The sequence below is a fragment of the Mesoplodon bidens genome (assembly GCF_964165515.1).
Source record: "Mesoplodon bidens genome assembly, chromosome: 14".
Lineage (NCBI taxonomy): Eukaryota > Metazoa > Chordata > Mammalia > Artiodactyla > Ziphiidae > Mesoplodon > Mesoplodon bidens.
The window spans coordinates 17,545,062-17,567,308 of record NC_138170.1 but is presented as its reverse complement, the minus strand read 5'-3'; the positions used below and the strand labels follow the sequence as shown (position 1 = coordinate 17,567,308).

Below are 22,247 nucleotides of genomic sequence, written 5' to 3'. Positions count from 1 at the left end.
CTAGAATGCTAATGGGGTTTATTTCCTTAAGTTTTCTGTAAAAGAAGAAGAAGGTAACAGGTTCCATCTGTAAGGTATTCATCTTTTGGCAGGGTCTCCGCTCTGAACCTCTGCTTGTTTGCAAACAGCTCCGTAGTACCTATTCACAGATCCTTGCCCAGGCCATTGTATTACAAAGAAGAAATTATTTTGCAAATCCGGTTCTTGGACAATAGAAAAGATGTTTTAAAAGCCTCCTGCTGCACATTTTGAATGGTTGTTAGTAGGAGTGTGGAAATACATTGAACCTCTCTTAAATCTTATAGGCTGTAACACTCACATGTTGGTATTTTCTTCCTTTTTAAGAGAAAGGTGATGCTGAGCCAGGGAGTCCAGACAATGGCACATCGAATACATCGTAAGTCTGTTTCCTGTTTCTATCCCGAGATGACTGTTCTTTAATATGCTTATAATATGAAAGAGCGCAAATATCTTGTTATAGTAACAATAATAATGGAAAGAAGCCTGTGGTTCTCTTTCTCATGATAATGTGTCTTTAAATGCTTTTGGGTGCATATGCATTTTGAGGTCTTTCTTATGCTTTAGCCCAGTAAGAGTAATCTTGAAAACACAAGGCTCCTCTTCATACAGTACAAATGTAACGAGATTTGACAGTATTATTTTGGCAGGGGGAGGGGAGGAAAGCTTTTGGAATTTGCTTGGCAACTTCCATCACTGTCATAAATAATTAGAGGACTTTTCACACATACTAGGAGATAGTCTGTCCTGCACACCTGGGAAGTACCAGTGTCATTTTAAAGCCTGCCCTTTGCAACCTCATCTCTGAATTATGTGAAATATACAGTTATAGATATCTCTGGACCCTCAAGGGTTTGTTCATATTTTTGAGTTAACAAACGCAGTTTTAAAAAGATAAGAAAAGGCTCTTTTAAAACATGTTCTTCACTCTATGTTTTGTCTTTTTCCTCTCAATACTCAAGCAATCCAAAAAACGTTTTGACGATTAATTCGATGCCAAATTTATATGCCAAAGCTTACATAATTCACAAGCTAACAAATTATTTTAGCTCCATAGGAATTAGTAACAGGTTTACTCCTTAAAAATCATTATTTTTTATGATTTCTGAGGAGTTAAACGTGTTTTCTTATTATAAGACAGTTTTGTGCATATACCTATATTTGGACCAGTGCTCTTATTACTAAGCATTTAAAGTGCTATTCATTAGAAATGACAGCTTACGATATAACATTATTGAGTGTATTTGTCCAGGATCTGTTTCTCAGTCTAGGAAGAGCCTTTGGCTTACATAGGATGGCTATTTGTTTCATAAAGGTTATGATTACATGTTTCTTAAGATGTTACCCTAAAAGTTCAAAATAGTTCCATTTTCATGATTTCTAATGATATAATGAATGTGACTGGTTTTAAATGGATAAAATATTACTAATTTTTTAATTTTTGATTGTAAAATATAGTAGGAGAAGGGTTTTAATGCCATCTGGAGGCATTCTAGAGAACTGAAAGGGGTAGAATCATTTAAATATGTAGTTCTTTTGAGCAGTGTTTGAGACTAGATAAGAATTTATGCAACTAGAATGTCAACTATTTGGGAGTAAGTTATATTTTTTTATAAATAATTTTATAAAAGTGTTAATTACTGTAGAAAGAACAAATTTTCAAATTCTCATTAACAAATCATCTTAAAAACAGGCAAAGGAGCATACAAAATATTTTGGAAAGCTGCTAGCATCCTGCATTTAATTTTTTCAAATTTAAAATCACATTCAGTGGACTCCGATTTTGTTAATACAATTTGATGTGCCGCTAAAGTTCTCCACCCCTTATACATCTCCGAAAAGTCCACTCTCTAAAAGAATTGGTTTCCATAACTCATTACCTTATCCAAATAAATATGTTGTCTGAGGAATTATTTTTAAACCCTCTGGAGATTGGCAAACAGTGAAAGTTTGAAGCGTCACCCCACATTCTTGTCTCTTTGAGCAAAGCAGACTTAGTCATCTATCTCATATCCTGCCTCTTGAACTAGAAATAGCAGAAATAAAGCCTGAGGCTGCAAGTATCCCTCTTAAAAGTGGAGAATTCTAAACTTGATCCTCCCAAAGAACCTTCTAACCGTGGTCTGTTATAATTAGGCAAGAGGAGCAGCTCGTTATGAATAAAGAGCAGGGACTCAGGGTGCCTTAGACTTGCGTAGCATTTTACAGTCTCTGTGTGGTATCCTATCTGAGCTTTATCTATGCAGACAGATAGGTAAGACAATATCCTTATTTCATATATAAGGAATCTAAGGGTCAGAAAAGTCATTCAACTTAAGTGAAAAAATTGGGACACACGTCTTTGGATATTGAGCTTTTTTGGCCATTTACCATACTGAGGGGTCAGTGGATCTCAGGAGACAAAACAAAGTCATAAGTCAGAACCAAGGAGAAAAGTAATGTAGTAAAATTAGTAAATTAAGGAAATTAAGTAAATTTAGTAAAATTAACAAAACACTAACAAGTCTAATCAAGGAAGAGAGGAGGGACACATAAATCACCAACATTAGCAAAGAAAGAGTGGGTATCACTATATAGCCTACAGAAGTTTAAACAATAGTAACTGGATATTATGAACTGCTTTCTACTAACTAATTTGACAACTTAGATGAAATAGTCAATTTCCTTGAAAAATACAGTTACCATAAGTAACTTACCATAACTGCCACATGAAGAAATAGAATATCTGAATGACCCTATTGCTATTAAAGAAATTGAATTTGTAATCAAAAGTTTTCTACAAAGAAAATTCCTCCAGAGCCAGGTGGTTTCACTGGTAAATTCCATCAAAACTTAAATAAGAAATGTTTTTACCAATGGAACACCGACAAATGAACTGCTAGTCTTATACAAACTCCTTCAGAAAACAGAAGAGGAAGAAAAACTACCCAATTCATTGTATAAGGCCAATATAACCTTGATACCAAAATCTGACATAAACCTTATAAGAAAAGAAAATTGTAATCCAATATCTCTTATTAACACTAAAAAATCCTTAACAAAACATTAGCATATATGTTCCAGTGATATATGAAAAAGACATTATTCATTATAACTAAGTAGGGTTTATCACAGGAATGAATGGTTGGCTTAATGTTAGAAGAAAAATTAACGTAATCCACCGTATTAATAGAATGAAGGAGAAAAACCATATGATCCTCTAAATAAATGAAGGCAAAGCATTTGACATGATTCAACACCCATCCGTGATTTTTAAAACTCTCAGCAAACTAGTACAAGAAGGGAACTTAATTAATCTGACAAAGGGCATCTACCCCCAGACCTACTGCTAACGTCATATTTAATGGTGAAATACCAAACACTTTCCTCCTAAGGTCAAGAACATAGCAGTAATGTCTGCATTTATCACTTCTATTCAGTGTTGTAGTTCTAGTCAGTACAATAAGGCAAGAAAAAGAAATAATAGGCATAAAGATTGAAAAATCTTTTGGAAAAATCTTTATGAATGATTGTTTATAGAGAAAATCCTAAGAAATTTAATAAACAACTACTAGAACCAATAAATGAATTTAGCAGGGTCAGTTTACAAAAATCAGTTGTGTTTCTAATAGCAGTAAACAACTGCAAAATGAAATTTAAAAAGCAGTCCCATTTACTATGATATAAAATACTTAAGAAATTTAGCAAAAGACATATAAGACTTGTACACTGAAAGCTATTAAACCTTGATGAGAGAAATTTTAGACTTAAATGGAGAGATGTTCATAAATTGGAAGGCTCCTAATGTTAATATGTCAGTTCTTCTCATAATGATATACAGATACAACACAGTTTTGATCAGAAGGCCAACAGGGCACTTTTCTAGAAAATAACAAGTTGATTCTAAAATTTGTAGAAGAAAGCAAGGGTCCTAGGTAGCCAAAACAGTCTTGAAGAAGAGCAGGGTTGGAGGCCTTACAGTACCTGCTTTCAAAACTTACTGTAAAACTAAAGTAATTAAGGTAGTGTGGCATTGACATGGACAGACAAATCCATGGAACAAAACAGAGTCTAGAAATAGACCCACACATGTATGGTCAACTGATTTTTGACAAAGACAAGTCTTCAGCAAATGGTGCTGGAGGAACTACTGGGGGAAAATCTGAATCTCACTTAAGACACAATTGAGATGGATCACAGACCTCCATATAAAGGCCAAAACTATAAAGCTTCTAAAGGAAAACATGGGACAATATCTTCACAACCTGCAATGATTTCTTACAGAAATCACAAAACCACAGAAAAGAAAAGAAAACCCCAATGAATTGGATTTCATCAAAATTCAAAACATCTGGTCATCAAAATGACAAGGCAGGACACAAACTGGGAGAATATACTTGCAATACATATATCTGACAAATAGTTTGTATCCAGAATGTATAAGCAACTCTGACAATTCAATAACAAAATGATAAAGACACAAATATTTTAAATGGGCAAAGCCTCGAACAGACAGAGAAGATATACAACTGTCCAGTAAGGAGCTGAACACATGCATTTTACTAATAATATTCATCTTCAGGGAAATGCAAATTAAAGCCACAGTGAGATACCACTATACACCCACTAGAATGACTAAAATTGAAGAGACCAACACCACCAAATAGTCAGGAGATATGAAGCAATTGGAACCCTAGTGCATTGCTGATGGGAGCATAAAATGGCATAACCATTTTTAAAAACTGTTGCTTTTACACACATTTATTGCATTCCCCAGCAATTAGGCACACACTTATTACTAGATCCAGCAGTTCCATTTGTAATTATTAGCATGGGAAAAAAAGAGAAACATATGTCCTTTAAAAGACTAGTACAAGAATTTGGGCTTCCCTGGTGGCGCAGTGGTTGAGAGTCCGCCTGCTGATGCAGGGGACACGGATTCGTGCCCCGGGCCGGGAAGATCCCACATGCCGCGGAGTGGCTAGGCCCGTGAGCCATGGCCGCTGAGCCTGCGCATCCGGAGCCTGTGCTCCGCAACGGGAGAGGCCACAACAGTGAGAGGCCCGCGTACCGCAAAAAAAAAAAAAAAAAAAAAAAAAAAAAATTAGTACAAGAATTTTAATAGCGGCTTTATTCTTGATAGTCGAAAACTGGAAACAACCCCAATATACATCAGCTGGTAAATGGATAAACAATCTTGGTATACTGGAATACTTTCCAATATATTGGAAACATAATGGAATACTTCTAATAAAAAACAAATTCCCCAAGTTGATCTATAGATTCAATGCAATCTGAATCAAAATTCCAGCAAGATATTTTGTGGATATCAACAAACTGATTTTAAAGTCTCAGTGGAAAAGCAAAAGACATAGAATAGCCAATACAGTATTGAAGGAGAAGAACAAAGTTGGAGGACTGACTCTACCCGACTTCAAGACTTACTATAAAGCTGCGGTGTTGGCGAAAGAATAGATAAGTAGATCAGTGGAACAGAATAGAGAGCCCAGAAATAGACCCACATAAATATAGTCAACTGGTCTTTGACAAAGGATCAAGGACAATACAGTGGACAAAGATGGTCTTTACAACAAATGGTGGTAGAACACTGCATATCCACATGCAAAAAAATGAATCTAGACACAGACCTTATACCCCTCACTAAAATTAACCCAAAATGGATCACAGACCTAAATGTAAAACACAAAACTATAAAACCCCTAAAAGATAACATAGAAGAAAACCTACATGACCTTGACTGTGGTGATGACTTTTTAGAGCAAGTGACTAAGGTAGTGCCTGCAGAGGAAGAGCAGACTGAGCTCCTGTTAGATTGTCAGCTTCGCTAGGAAAGTTCTAGGAATAAGGAGCAAATGGAGATTTCCAAGATACAACGAAGACCGCAATTTCACAGGGTCACCGTGCTTGCTTAATCCAGATTTGCCCACCACTGGCAAATCTACGCTTAAGTCAGAGGTCAAAAGCATAGGCTTGCAGAAAACTAACAGAGGACCTGTCTGCATTTGAACGAAATACCTATTACTTTAAAGAATAAATGAGGATTCAAAAATGACCTTCATAAATTAAGGAAATTGGATTAAACACAAATAGTTAAACTTCTAGAAGAAAAAAAATTAACAAAATGAAGCAGAAGGAGATGGTCTACCAGGTGTGCACATTGTACAGTAAAAGACTTGGAAACTACTGTAAGCTCTGAAACTGAATTAGAGCAACCCATGAAATCTTCTTTCTCCCAAGTTAATATAGGAGTTGGAAGTAATATATGGAAAGTGCCCATTACCTAGTAGGCACTCAGTAAATACTTATTACTGCTATTTAATAGGATTCATGATTTAGAAAAGATAGAAAATAGCCCTATCTCTGCAGTTGGTACAGATCAGAGCTTAATGAGAATTTTCATCTCTCCTTTAAAAAAGGTGACACGCTTAGAAAGGGTTAAGTTTACAGAGGTCTTCTAGTGAAGCCAGAGCTGTGTAGAAGAAGGCAGAGTGGTCAGTCTTCTCCAGACATGTCAGCCGGAATGAGCTCTTCTCCCAGCCTTCAGACAGTAGGACCAGAGGCCAGCAGTGCATGGCTTTACCTCTCCCCAAAGGAGAATGCATAGCCAGGAGGTGGCTGGAGAATTCACCTCCACCACTGACTTCTGATTTTAAACGTCTTGGAAGACTTGGATATCACTGACTTATGGAACAGAGTGGGTCTAGGTGATGCCCAAAGCTCCTTTCCAGATGTCTGATGTGCACCTGTGAGTCATTCATAAAGGTGAAAGGTGAAGCGTGTTTATATCAATGAAAAGTATTTACCTCCATCAGTTCAGGCTGCCATAACAAGCCACTATAGACTAGGTGGCTTATAAACAACAGAAATTTCTCTCTCACAGTTTTAGAGCCTAGGAAGTCTAGGATCAAGGTGCCGGCAGATTCAGTGTCTGGCCCACTTCCTGGTTTGCAGATGGCCATCTTCTCACTGTGTCCTCACATGGCAAAGAGCGGAGAGGGGAGAAGCAGGCTCTTTCGTGTCTCTTCTTATAAGGGCAGTAATCCCGTTCATGATGGTTCTACCCTCATGACTAATTACCTCCCAAAGGCCCAGCTCCTAATACCATCACAATGGGGGTTAGAATGTCAACATATAAGTTTGGGGGGAGGGGAACACAAACATTCAGTCCGTAGTTATTTATTAAAAATATCTTATGCCCATTGTAGAATTATCTTAGAAAATGTTAAATATGGAGGCAAAATATACAGAGGAACAATTATGTGCTAAACATATAAAGAAATCTATCACTTATGCATGTGCTTTTAATAATAAGATTATACAAACTGATCATATAATAGGTTTTGGAATTTGAGAGATCAAAGTCGATTTGAGAACTGTTACCAAAAGATGGTTTTTTTTTTTTTCAGAGAAGTTTAAAACCTTCCTGATATTTATTTTGGCCATAGCAATGCGTGTCTAAAATGATGAACTGTGACTGTTCTTTTAGCCCACGAGGTACCTTCCCCAGAGACTTCCTTTCCGTATCTGTTTAAGTAATTTTCCAGGCTCCTGTCTGCTAGGAAAATGAGAAATCTAGTATAGACACTTTGCCTAGAGAAAATTGGCCAGATCCCATTTCTCCAACTCTTAGACACTGAGAATAAAAAATAACTTAGGAAGGGTCTCTAGGGCACCTTGGACCCCCTTGTTAAGTAGATGAATAAATTAAACCGAAGGCCTTTGAGAGGTATGGCTTGTCCAGTGGATAAGGAGGGAAGGCCTTGACCGAGCCTTCAAAGACCAACAAGTCCAGCTGGGGCTGGGCACCATTGCTGAAGGAAAAGAGAGGTGAGGAGGCTGTCAGTTTTACCTGAAAAGGAAATTAGATGTTGCTGTTGTGTTGGTTATACCGTCAGATTAAAACAGCAAACAAATCCAGGAATGTAGATTGGAAATTATGCCATCACAGAACAAGGCTGCAAACCTTATCTTTCATGTTCGTACACCAGACTGGAAGACCCATGGTCCCAGAGGTCATAGAAGAAAATTCTTCAGCAAAACTAGGAAGTCTGGGGGGCTTCCCTGGTGGCGCAGTGGTTGAGAGTCCGCCTGCTGATGCGGGGGACATGGGTTCGTGCCCTGGTCCGGGAGGATCCCACGTGCCGCAGAGCGGCTGAGCCCGTGAGCCATGGCCGCTGAGCCTGCACTCTGCAACGGGAGAGGCCGCAACAGTGAGAGGCCCGTGTACCGCAAAAAAAAAAAAAAAAAAAAAAAAAAAAACTAGGAAGTCTGTTCCCCTCTCTTGTTTTGTTCCCCTAGACTGATGCTTTCTCTTTCCTCTACACCTGGACTCCATCCAAACATACCTCTCCTCAAGGTGTCATCTAGGTCAGCATTTCTCAAGCTTTTTTGGGGTAGTTTAAAGGGTTTTAATTTTAATTGTGATAAAATATGCATAGCATAAAATTTATAGTCTTAACCATCTTTAAGTGTGCAGTTCAGGGGCATTAAGTACATTCACATTGTTGTGGCTACCATCACCATGAAGTATTCCCAGAACTCTTCATCTTCTCAGACTGAAACTCTGTCCCCATTAATAGGCCAAATTAATAAATTGCCATAGCTAGTAACTCTCCATTTCCTCCTCTCTCCAGCCCCTGGCAACCACTACTCTGCTTTCTGTCTCTCTAATTTTGACTACTCTAGGGACCTCATATAAGTGGAATCAGACAGTATATGTCCTTTCGTGTCTGGCTTATTTCACTTAGCATTATGTTTTCAAGGTTCATCCATGTCGTAGCAGGTGTCAGAATTTCCTTCCTCTTTAAAGAGCCATTTTCTTTCTTTTTAAGACTGAATAATATTCCATTGTGTGTATAGACGTTTTCTTTATCTATTCATCCATCAATGGACATTTGAGTTGCTTCTACCTTTTGGCTGTTGTGAATTACGCTGCTATGAACATGAGTATACAAATATCCCTTCCAGTTCCAGCTTTCATTCTTTGGAGATCATACCCATCTCAAATTTTCAAACATAACCTACCCAGTCAGCCATATGTCACATCCTACGAGAGTGTATGTTTCAAACAACAGTGTCACAAAACAGGACCCACCATGACACTGACATTTTCTTTTTTTTGTTAATGTTTTTTAAATGCAGGTCAAACTACACAAATTCATTTTTGGTCAACCCATGTTCATGAAACACAGTAGAGGTTACTGACCAACTAACGAGATAGTTTGTGCCACGGGAGTCAGGAACAAAAAGGAAACCACCTGTAGGGGCCCTGCAGTGTTTGTAACCCCGGCTTGGTCACCTGATGGAGATGATTTCTTCTGTCCTCCCAAGAGCCTGGAAAGGAAGTTCTTCTTTCCTGTTCTACAGATGAGGAAATCAGGGCCGAAAGAGTATAAGCTTGTCCAAAGATTTGCCTCCAGTGAGTCTGTCGCCTCTCCCATCTGCCACGGGCCATCTCTCTGGCCCACACTGCCTGACAGGCTAGTGTATAGGGCGCCTGGCAGGACTCCCCTCAGAGAACCCAAGGCATTCTATTAGGGCCAAGGAAAAAGCTTTAGCTCAAGGGAGTGATAACTCAGAAAATTTCAGGACCCATTCACAGTCTCAAGAAGTAGGTATTTGGGGTGTATCCCATGCAGGAAGGGTTAGTTTTCACCAACCCCTAACTAGACCACAGAAGCAACTGCTTCCTTCACTTACTGATTCAGGTGGACAGTATCTGAAAGTGAGTTGGCACCTTTGCAAAGAGCTCTTTCAGTCTGAAGAGACATTCACGAATAAACTGGAGCTCCTCTGTATTCAGTGCGACTGTAGCAGATGGCAGTGTTTTTCTGAGTCACTCTGGCTAAGGGAGACTGTGGTAAATCAATAAATATTACCATATGTATTGATTGCAGTGCGTAATCAATAAATATTGCCTGACATTAACAGGCTGATTATGCTTCCTCCAAGTGTTTTCTTTCATAAAGCTGCTTCACACTCTTGTGTTGAAGCCTGGCCCAGCATTTAGAACATAATACTTATTCAGTAAAGGATTATTAGTATGAGTAAATGAATGAATGCAGGGTAACACAGAGGATGTTTGGAATACATCTGCTGTGCATTTTGTGTATCTTCTTTCAGAAATACCGTTAGCTTGATTTGAGCTTTCTTTTCTATGGATTTTAATTAGATATAAATCTACAAAATGCAGAGCTTGTATATTTACAAACTGAGTTCTCCCCCGTCCCTCCCACCCCCAGATCACAGATTCTCTTTGCACCCCTATGCCTCTAATGCTGGTCCCTTCTCAGGCAGTCGGGTACCAACATGATACTCCCCATGCATTCAATGTCTATTTTGTGCCAGGCACTCTGCCGGACACATTGTCTTATTTCAGTCTCACAACAACCCAGTGAGGTGACATTACTACATCTCATATTACAGAAGGGATCATTGAGGTCTCAGTGAGTGAGACCTCACAGTTGGCAGTGGCAGAGCTGAGACCCCAGCTGGGTCAGAGCCACTTGGAGGCGCTGCTTTAGGTCTGGTGCAGAGGGTGCACGAACTAGAAGAGATACTAAGGAAGAAATTCCGTTTCTGAGCAGAGGGCTGGCATCACCCTTCAAGCCCTGAATGTCTGCTCTCCTTCCATAGTGTCGAGAGAATTGCAGCCCACAGAGCCTGTGGGAAAGCTTGCGGAAAGAGACAGGAGGAAGCCTGGTTACAGGCGATAAGTCAGGGTGGTATTTCTGCCCGGTGATGGAGGTCTTGAAAGTAGTAGAGGCTGGAGTCTGGAATTCATCTGACAGTCCGAGTAGCTGGCAGAAGTCAAAGAACAGCTCCCCAGCCCCGGCCCACCTGCTCACCTCAAAGGGCCTTCTGCTGTTGGCAGAGTGTATTTTGGTAAAGCAGTGCTCACATGATCCCCCCCAAAACATGTAAAATATTTAAGCCTCTGCCCTAGGGTTCTGCCACAGAGAATTCCATCTCCACTCTGAGCTTCTTAAGTGACTGAAATATACAAAGGGACAGGGACTGTAGGAATAACGGGCAGATGACCAAGCGTTCACACACATGCACGCACTCACCCTTCTGTGTTAAGAAGGCCATTCTTGCTTTAAAAATGAGGGCTTCGTGGGATTTAAAGCATTTCTTTCGAATGGTACCAGTGTCAGTATATCGTGATGAAGAGGTAGCAAATACTAACTATAAGCCAGACTGTGTACTAAATGCTTTCTAAACATAGGAGAGCTGTATAATAGAACAGTAATGCAGGGACAGCCGGTGTAAACGGAGCACAGGATCACCCTGCAGATGAATCAATTCTTTGAATCCTCTTAGCAACTGGGAAACGTTGACAGCATTAGAACCTCCCTTTTTATAGATAAAGAAACCGAGGCTACAAGAGCTTACACAGGTGGTGTGGCCCAGCCAGGATATTCCCCTACAGGTGTCTGACTTGAAAGCCCCCTTTCTTCGATGCCACCTTAAAACTGCAGACACGTGCGCTGCACCGTCGTGTGGATCTAAGCAGTGCTGGGCTCAAAACACAGACAAATAAAGTTCTGAGTGGCCAGATGGCAGGAAACCCAGCGACGGGAGACTATTTCATTTGAAAGGCTGTTTAACACTAAAGCTGGAGGATTGAGTTAGATGAATTGGCTTGTAGGGATGGGGGAGAGAGTATTATTAATTTGCTTTTGGAGTTTTGGCAAGTAAGGAAAATAATAAACAGGGTAAGACAAGAAAAACAAGCACTAGTTGGGTAGAACTGGTAATCGTATAGCCTCACTTCTTGAAACAGGATGACGTTACTTTCACTCAACCCCAGAAGCAGATTACTCTGAAAACAGAGGATTTTTTAATGGTTCAATATGTAAAATATCATTGTTTTTAATTTTGAAAAAAATAGATATTATCCATTTGACCACAAGAAAAAAAATATTTTTTCTCATGAGCCAATTGTAAAAATGGAGACATTCTCTAATTTTGTGACTTTTGTTTTCCTATTGACAGTTTTGACTAGGTCGTATGACTCGCTCCTTAAATTTACTGAGCATTTATTATGTGCTAGGCACCATTCTAAGCATTTTACTCATATTATTCTCACAGCTCTCTGGGATGGTTATCCCCATTTACTGATAAGGGAAATGATGCACTGAGAGGGTAAGTAACTGGCCCAGAGTCACACAGCTAGTGTGTGACAGAGCTGGGATTTGAACTCATTTTGCCTCCTGAGCCCATGCTTTTAACTACACTTCTATACAGCCTTCATTTCAGCTATTAGACTTCAAATTACTTCCAAATACTGAATATTAATGTGTCTCTGAACAAGAGAACAGCATTTCTGAATTGTGTGATACCCCTGGGTATACTCAAGATGTGGAAAAATACACTTGAATTAATAATTAGCATAGGGCTTCCCTGGTGGCACAGTGGTTGAGAGTCCGCCTGCCTTTGCAGGGGACGCAGGTTTGTGCCCCGGTCTGGGAAGATCCCACATGCCGCGGAGCGGCTGGGCCCGTGAGCCATGGCCGCTGAGCCTGCGCTCCGCAATGGGAGAGGCCACAACAGTGAGAGGCCCGCGTACCACAAAAAAAAAAAAAAAAAAAAAAAGTTAGCATAATTAAGATTTTAATCTTATCTTTAAATGTCTGTAGCATATCATTATTTTTACCTTCCCCTTAAAATGTCCAAGAGGTGATCATTTCATTACATTTTGAAGTACATTTGAATTCTGTTGTTTTTTTCTAATAATACTGTTACCAATCATGCTACACAGCCTCAGAGTAAGAACAGCAGAGAGTTCAGTGCCTTTGAAACTACTAAATTTGAGGTTCAAATTTTGAAGAAAAGTGAGCTATTAAAACTTGAATATTTGGGGCTTCCCTCGTGGCGCAGTGGTTGAGAGTCCACCTGCCGATGCAGGGGACACGGGTTCATGCCCCGATCCGGGACCATCCCACATGCCTAGGAGTGGCTGGGCCCGTGAGCCATGGCCGCTGAGCTTGCGTGTCCGGATCCTGTGCTCCGCAACGGGAGAGGCCACAACAGTAAGAGGCCCACATACCGCAAAAAAAAACTTGAATATTTGTATGGTTTTTGTCGCTTGGACTAAAATTGCATGTTTCCTGAGGGACCGATTTTGCAAGTTCTGGATTCTGGTGGTGCTGGGTCAGCCCTGAAACCCTGGCTGGACTTCTTCAGTATCAAGATGTGATATCCTCTGTGGAGCTTTTAGTAAAACTTGATTGATCAAAAATAAATTGAAGTAATGCCACAGAAAATGTTACACCTAGACCAAAAGCATTCAGGACGGGAATGGAAATGTCTCTTCTTCCAGTTGTTGTAAATAGATGTCTTTGTTGTTTCATGTCCCTCTGTTTAACCTCCAAACTAGGACTGCCAGATTAAATACCAGACACCCAGTTCCATTTGAATTTCAGATGAACAAGGAATAGTTTTTGAGTGTAAGTATGTCTCATGCAGTATTTGGGACATACACCAAAAAAAACGTTTTTTACCAGAAATTTGAATTTCACTGGTGATCCTGTATTTTTTTAAAATTATTATTAATTAATTAATTTTTTTTATTTTTGGCTGTGTTGGGTCTTCGTTGCTGCGCTCAGGCTTTCTCTAGTTGCAGCGAGCGGGGGCTACTCTTCGTCGCGGTGCACGGGCTTCTCATTGCGGTGGCTTCTCTTGCTGCGGAGCACGGGCTCTAGGCACGTGGGCTTCAGTAGCTGTGGCTTGTGGGCTGTAGAGTGCAGGCTAAGTAGTTGTGGCGCATGGGCTTAGTTGCTCCGCGGCATGTGGGATCTTCCCAGACCAAGGCTTGAACCTGTGTCCCCTGCACTGGCAGGCGGGTTCTTAACCACTGGGCCACCAGGGAGCCCCAGGATTCTGTATTTCTATTTGCTAACTCCAGCAACCCTGCCAAATCTCACATAGACTGTAGGTCCAAGTGGACTTTCATTTAAATGCATGATTTATCAAAGAATAGAAGAGAGACAGGGTGAAGAAGGGAGAGAAAAGAGAAGGGAGAGGAGATAAAGTCATAGGAGGAGAAAGAGAGAAAGTAAGAATGAATTCGGGCAATCTGCCAAGTAAAATAACTAACATTTTGCAAGAAAGAAATTCTAAAACAGGTCATAGGATGGAAAAAGTCTGTTTCACAGACTCTTTGGCCTGAACATTGGCCAAAAAAAAAAAAAAGGCATCCTATTAACATCTGAATACCAAAGCTCATCCAGGAATGGAAAGATTTGGAATTTGAAGGTTCTTAGCTTTCAGCTTGGTTAGAATACCCCAATTCTTTATTAATTGCAAGGAGGATTTTGTTTTTTCAGTGAGATGCTTCGGTAATTCGATATCAAAGAAAGCTAACTAATTTCCGTTTATGTTACTAAGATGCATTTGAAACTTCGCGGGTTGTGTTTTGTTTGCTTGCCTTGCGCTGACATGCAAAAAACTATCAGATGCCTGATAGGAGGAGAATTTACCTCTGTTTAAAAATCACACAGTTCTGCTGTGAAGCATGAAGATGGATTTTTTTTTAAGTGAAAAAATATTAACTGACAGCTCAAGACAGGTTTTTTTCTTTAATCTCTAACCAGACAAATTACTAGAAGCAAGAACCCTCTTGCCTTAATCCTGGACACGTCACAGATGTGACACTGTTCTGTAGGAGATGGCTTTTTAACTGTGGATGAGGGAAAATAACCTTTGGAATTTTTAGGATGTTATTACAAGCAAGTTTACTAGTTTTTGACTTACTAAGCCACAGCTGGAGCCAGCCTTCATCGGGGTAAGAATATTTTCATGCTGCTATTATATCGTTCGTATTTCAAGTGTAGGATTATTACATTGGGGGGAATATGGCCTTTGAGGCTTGTACTGTCTGTTGAGAATGCAAATGTGAATGTCCTATAAAAAGAGAGAGAAACTGCTTCCGTCTGTGCCGTAAACTTAAAGACTCCAACAGATGAGGTACTGGGGCTGCTGGAGCAGGAATTGGATCACACCACCATTTTGGATAAAAGAAAATGTTGTATTTCTCTGGGAGGCATTAAAAGAGCTGGGCTTGCAGCCTCCCTCAAAACCAAACAATTATGTGTCAGGCTCTCATTTCTGTAGTTGTTGTTGTATTGTTGCTGCTGCTTAAAAAAAAAAAGAAAAATCAACAGAAGAGGGCAAGGAATTTTCAGACCAAATTAATTATGAATCTGCTTGATCAGATTTTCTTTCGAATTAATGAAACATGAACCATCATTGCTTTTTCTACCACCTTGTCTCCATTCTGCATCTTACTGTTTCTTTCATAAGGTTCAGTGTGTCGTTAGTTCAGAGAAAGAACGATATTATTCTATATGCTTTCCCTTAAAGAGACTTTAAAAAATTCCAGTGTCTCTCCAAATAGCAGAGATGACCTCCCCACCAGCCTGGCTGCCTGTGGAAATGCACTGAGAAGCCACAGGGAATCATATCAGTCCACCTGTGACAGCCAGGCTAGGAGCAGGTGCTGTTTTGATAGGAAAAATGTCCAAAGGAAATTGCCAGGTGATATCAACAACAGAGAACCAATCTGTATGGTGACTTCAGCATCCTTTCCAACCAGGTTGCTTTTTCAATCCCATTTCTTGATCATGTTTCTTAACCAGGGTGCACATCAGATCACCTGGGGAGCTTTTAAAAATATTAATAGCTGTGTTCTGCAGAGTCAACGTCTGCCCCCCATGATTCTGATACACGTCTTTGGTTGAAAACATACTAGGAGGTCTCAAACCCAGATAACCATCAGAATCACTGAGGAGGCTTTAAAATTCAGGTTCCTGGGCTCCCTCCACCAGAAATTCTTATTCAGTGTGGCTGGGTTGAGGCCTAGGAATCTGTATTTTTTTAAGTTTCCCAATTAGTGTTGCTGATTAGTCAGATTTGGAAACCCCCTTTGCCCCAACTGAATTACATAAATTTCATTGAGAAAACCATTTGGAGTTAAAAAGAAAATTAATCATGTGTACAGAGCCTTTGGAGCAGCATCCTATACTTTCATTGTTTTCACCTTAAATTTTTCCCTAGCTTCGTGCCTCCCTGCTTCTCTCCCATCCCGGAGGAGGAAATGCCCGATCTTTTTCCCCTCTGGTTCCCTGACCTCCTCTCCTCCCTCCATCCTTCTCCAGGCCTGGCTTGTTCTTTCCTTAGGTACTCTCTCTCCTACAGCATACTCATATTTTCCCAAACTAAACAAAATACCCACACCCATCAACCATTGTAGCTGCTGAGCTCTGGAACTCGTTCTCTCTCTCCCAGTCCTTGAGCCTCTTGTGGGCCCTGCTTTCTGGCCACCTGTCCACTGCATCTGGTTTCGGGCATCTGTACATGTGGGCCACCATGATCTATTTGTCATTGGGCCAAACCAGTGGCCCTTTCCCAGTCCTTAACTTCCTTGACGTCTTGGCAGCCTGTGACCTGTCAGTCATGCCCTCTTTGAACCATCTACTCTTTGTCTGCCATCTGACTGCACTCCCTTGGTTGTTTTGTTTTGTTTTGTTTTTACCAGGGTTCAGTCTTTGGTCTGTTTCTTTTTCTCTGCATCCTCCTCATGGTGAGCTCATCCACTCCTGAAAGTTAGGAGCTTTCACTCTCATCTCTGTCCAGGAGCCTACTGAATCGAGATCGCTAACTGTGATGTCTTCCTTGAGCTCCTAACCAGTCTTTGCAGCCAGCCACTGAGACCTTAGATCCTGCATGTTCAGAATCTCACATTCCTCTCCACCCTCCCCCCAGCTCTTTCTCTTATTCACCTACTTTTCTTTGTGCCGCCTCACAGACTCAAAACCATGGACTTTCTCTCCTTCCTTAGCTCCAGAGCCCAATCACTTGCTGTATCCTATCACATTCTATGTTTGCAGCCTCTCCTACCTAATTCTATTCCTTTACATCTCCGTGGCCACACCTCTGTTCATGCCTTCCCTGCTTCATTCCCAGCCCTCTATAGAAGCCTGATCTCCCTGCTACCCATTTCTTCATTCCAACTATATGATTAATGTATCTAGAGTACAGTTCTGGTCATGCCAAAATGTGAGTTAGCCAGATATTAGCACACTGACCTAGGAACATAATACATTCCATGATACAGAGCTGTATGCTTTAATCCACTAACTAGATGATCCCGGGGCCAGAAAAGCAATAAAGTGCAAGAAACATGATTAGTTGCTTGTTGGTTTTAATTTCCAGAATTCAGAGGTAGTATAGAAACCAAATTCTGAAAGTGGAGTGGCTGTCCATGGTGGGATCCATACCTTCTGAGACAAGTACTTCATTTTATCCAATTACAGCCACAGATGTGATACTATATATTGATACTGACCATCTGCCTAGGGCTTTTAGACAGATGTTCAGATATCTGAGGTCTGAACTATAGTGGATGGTTATATTCTTATGTTTCTTTGAACTGCATTCATGGGCATAAAGGAGGGTATGTTATGTGGGGTACCTGCAAGCCCGTTGCCTGTACAAATAGGGTGTTACTAGTACAAGAATGGCTTGAGACCTCAAGGTCATACCTGAAGTTCAGGGGCCACAGGGCTTTATATTTTGGACCCAACCTTCTAAAACTCTATTCTGATCCCAGGTGAACTGTTGTAGTTTTCATAATGGAGAGGATAAAGGGACTTAAATAGAGGTAACTTTTCTATACTTCAAAGTGGATATGATTAGACTGTAATAAGTTATCTATGTGTATGGCATTACCTAAAGCAACCCCTAAGGAATCTATACAAAGCAACATATTCAAAAACACTATAAATAAATTAAAACAGAGCTCTGAGAAAGGTACTAGTAAGCCATATGAAGGCCAAAAAAAAAGAGGAATAAGAAGCAAAATGAAAAAAAACAGTATACAATGGATAATATGGCAGACCTATACCCTAATATTATCAATAATTACATTCAACATAAATGGTCTAAATACAGCAACTAAAACATAGAAATTGGTAGAGTGGATTTTTTTTTAATGACCCAACTATTTACTGTCTACAAGAAACTCACTTCAAACATAATGACATGGGTAGGTTAAAAGTAAAAATGTCAGAAAATACATCATGCAAAAAGTAATAAAAAATCAAGAGTGGCTATATTAATATAAAAAGTAGATTTTACAGCAAATAAAATTACTAGGGACAAAGAGGGAAATTACATAAAGATAAAAGAATCAACCCAGCAAGAAGATATACCAATCAGAAATGTGTGTGGAGAAACAACAGCGCTTAAAAATAAATGAATCAAAAACTGATAGACCTGAAAAGATAAATAGACAAATCCACAATTATAGTTAGGGACTTCAAAACCCTACTTTCAGCAATTAATAGACTACTAGACAAGAAATCAGCAAGGATATAGATGAGCTGAAAATACTATCAAACAGGATTTAATTGATATTAATAGAACACTTAACCCAACAACAGTAGAATACACATTCTTTTCAATCTCCCATGAAACATTCACCAAGATAAGCCTTATTGTGGGACATAAAACAAACCCTAACAAATTTAAAAGAATAGAAATCATATACAGTATGTTCTCTCACCATAACAGAATCAAACTAAAAATCAGTAATGGAAAGATAACAGAAAAATTTCCAAACACTTGGAAATTAAACAGCACACTTCTAAATAACCCATAGGTCAAAAAGGAAATTTATAATATACATAGAAAGAAATAAAAATGACAACACAGCAAAAAAAAAAAAGAGACAGCACAGCATATCAAAATTTGTGGGATACAGCTAACAGCACCAAGATGGAAATTTACTGCACTAAATGCTTACAGTAGACTTGAGAAAAGATCTGAAATCAGTTAGCTAAATCCTCCTTCAAGAAACTAGAAAAAGCAGAGCAAAATAAAGCCAAGGCAAGCAGAAGAAAGGAAGTAATACAGCTAAGAGCAAATCAATGAAATTGGAAACATGAAAACAATAGAGAAAATTAATAAACAAAAAGCTGATTCTTTGAAGAAATTAATAAAGTTCTAGCAAGGTTGAAGATAACAAGAGAGAAAACACAAATCAAGAGTGAATCGAGGGAGGGCTTCCCTGGTGGTGCAGTGGTTGAGAGTCCACCTGCCGATGCAGGGGACACGGGTTTGTGCCCCGGTCCAGGAAGATCCCACATGCTGCAGAGAGGCTGGGCCCGTGAGCCATGGCCACTGAGCTTGCACGTCCAGAGCCTGTGCTCCACAACAGGAGAGGCCACAACAGTGAGAGGCCCACGTACCGCAAAAAAAAAAAAAAAAGAGTGAATCAAGGGATAACACTATAAACCCTGCAGATGTCAAAAGGATAAGGTAATGCTATGAACAGCTCTGCACACATAAAGTTGATGACTTATGTGAAATGGATCAATTCCTTGAAAACAACAAATTACCAAAACTCAGCCAAGTTGAAATACTTAACCTGAATAGCCCTGTAATTATTAAAGAAATTTACTTTGTAGTTTAAAAGTTCCTTCCCCCCCCAAAATAAAAAATCTCTAGGCACTGATGGTTTCACTGCAGAATTTTACCATATATTTAAGGAAGAATTAACATTAATTTTATACAATCTCTTCCAGAAAAAAAAGGAGGGAACACTTCCCAAATCATATGAGACCATTTTCCTGATGCCAAAACCAGACAAAGACAAAACAAAGACAAAAAGAAAATAACAGGCCAATATCCCCCACGAACTTAGACATTAAAAAAAAAAAAAATCCAAGAAAATTATAGCGAGTTGAATCTTACAATGTATAAAAAGACCATGACCATGACCAAGTGGGATTTATTCCAGGTGTGCAAGGCTGGTTCAGTATTTGAAAATCAACCATTGTAATCTACTATAGCAACAGGCTAAAGAAGAAAAAGCATATGATCATATCAATTGATACAGAAAAAGCATTTGACAAAATTTAACACACATGCATTATAAAAACTCTCAGTACACTTGGAATAGAGGGGAACTTCCTCAACCTTGTAAAGAACATCTGCAAAACACAGCTAACAACTAACATCATACTTACTAGTGAAAGAGTGGATGCTTTCCCTCTAAGACTGAAAGCAAGATAAGGATGTTCACTGTCACCACTCTGATTCAGTGTTGTACTGGAAGTTCTAGCCACTGCAATATGGCAAGAAAAAGAAATATAAGGCATACATATTGGAAAAGAAGAAATAAAACTGTCTCTAATTGAAGACAACATGCTTGTCTATATAGAAAATTCCAAAGAATCTACCAAATAGAACTAATAAACAAGTTCTGAAGTATTATAGGATACAAGATCAACACACAAAAATCAGTTGGATTTCTATATGCTGACAAGTAGAAACCAAATTTAAAAATTCAATACCATTTACAGTTGCTTCACAGAAAATGAAATACTGAGGTGTAAATCTAACAAAACATGTACAGGGGCTCTATGATGAAAATTATAAAATGCTGATGCCTAAATGCCTAAAATGTTCCCATGAGATATCTACGAATGTGTCTCTATCAGCACCATGGGGAAGGCTGTCCTAGCAGAAGAGTGCTAACTCTGATCTATCGTGAGCCTTGGAAATTGCGGGGTAAATATGTAAAAGATTAAGTGCTTAAATGGATAAAACTTATTGGCAGCATGGATACTGATCTAAAAGTTTTCCACTGTCTCCATATCAAAAGCCCAAGAATGCCAGATTCCCAAAGTGAGTCAGAGTGCTTGGATTGTTTTGCACAAATGCAGCCAGCCAGGATCAACACCCTTGGAGCAGAGCTTGAGGTAGAATTTCCAAATCCTACAAACATTATGGTGACAGCCACCCAGCATCCGAACGCTGGGCAGTCCAAGGCATGAGTCACAGGCAGATTCTTGGACAGTCAGCAATGAAGAGATGCCCGGCTTGGCCCCAGCACTCCATCGTTAGTGGTGTCAGAAGACACGTAGCCATGGGGTGGTGAAATGAGCTAAAAAAAAAATAATAAGCTGCTAAAATAGTAGTCCAAAGGCAAGGAGGAGAGATGCCTGGCTAGAGATGGTTGTTGCTTAGATTAGATGAGTTTTCAAGCTGGAAAGAAGTTTAGAGATTGTCTGGTTCTTGGAACTTTGGGTGAGGTACAGGAACAGCATAGCACTCAGCCATTGCCCAATCCTGCAGAGGATACACGCTTGGAATTCTCTTTTGAACAGGCTGGGAATATACAGAGAAGTTTTAGAGAAAAAAAAAAAAAACCAGGTACAGAACATTATAGATGAAAGTTTGTGATACAGGCAGTAGATACATTAGCAGCATGCAAATTCAGTCAGGTATTTGTTTACTACTGTATTTATGTACATTAAAAAAATGTTTTTCAAAGCACTTTCCATTCTACTATATCATGTTGTCTTCAACAACAACGTATAAAGAAGGCAGAATTGGGTTCTTTATTCCCATTATAAAGAAGCCACCGGAAAGTTTATGACTAAATAGTTAACATCAGAACCAGGAGAAGTCAGATCCTCGGATCTTCTGGTCCTCAGCTCTGAGCACCTGGCAGAGCTGTCAGACCCTGAAAACAGTTACTGGGACCTGGGTCCTTACTAGGACCTCTTTTTCTCTTCTTTCCATCCCAAGGGCCTTTCTTCCAGAAGCGAATGCCTTGCTTATTTAAAACAAAAATAGTCTTTACAGTAGAAGTATGTCCAGAAATCTAACTTGTCATCTTAGTCACTGCTTTCTTACTGCATTTTCTCTGTAGACCTGAAACTTGCATATTTTATTTCTCTTAAAAAAAAAAAAACCTCTGAGCTCTTAACAGTTGGTCTTTGAGTTGGAAAGTCTTTTCCAAGGTAGAATATCCACAGTCCCAAACACACACACACATGCACGCACCACTCCCCACATCCAGGTCAGGAATGGGCAGGAGGCCGTCTCATGCCACAGGCAGGGCCGCCTAGCTAAGTAGGTGGCAGGACCCCACATGGCACTGAGACTTCTTAAATCTGCAGGAACCTGATCTGAACTCTTGTGAAATGCCCTCTCACCAGCTTTCCATTCCTTCTTCTAAATAGTTTCTGCTTAGGAAGAGCCAGGTGGGCTTTATTTCCTTGGTATGGGAAGAAAAGTTGAGTTGAGAGACCTGATGCTTTCAAATCTTCATGGCATGGTAGGGATCTCGGAAGAAATAGATGGTGGAAGAGGAGAACAAAGATAGCAGAGAGGCTGGCCAGCTCCTTCTCCACGGCTGTCAGTAATCCCACCAG

The 22,247-nt window shown here is 39.8% G+C and overlaps 1 protein-coding gene across 1 annotated transcript in view; it reads left to right on the top strand.

Annotated features, from left to right (window-relative positions):
- AFF3 (ALF transcription elongation factor 3) overlaps positions 1-22,247 on the top strand; it is a 555,628-nt gene that overhangs the window by 385,787 nt on the left and 147,594 nt on the right. The window contains exon 10 of the mRNA XM_081253559.1: positions 346-397. Coding sequence (XP_081109685.1) covers positions 346-397 — 52 coding nt within the window. The remainder of the gene's footprint in view (positions 1-345; positions 398-22,247) is intronic.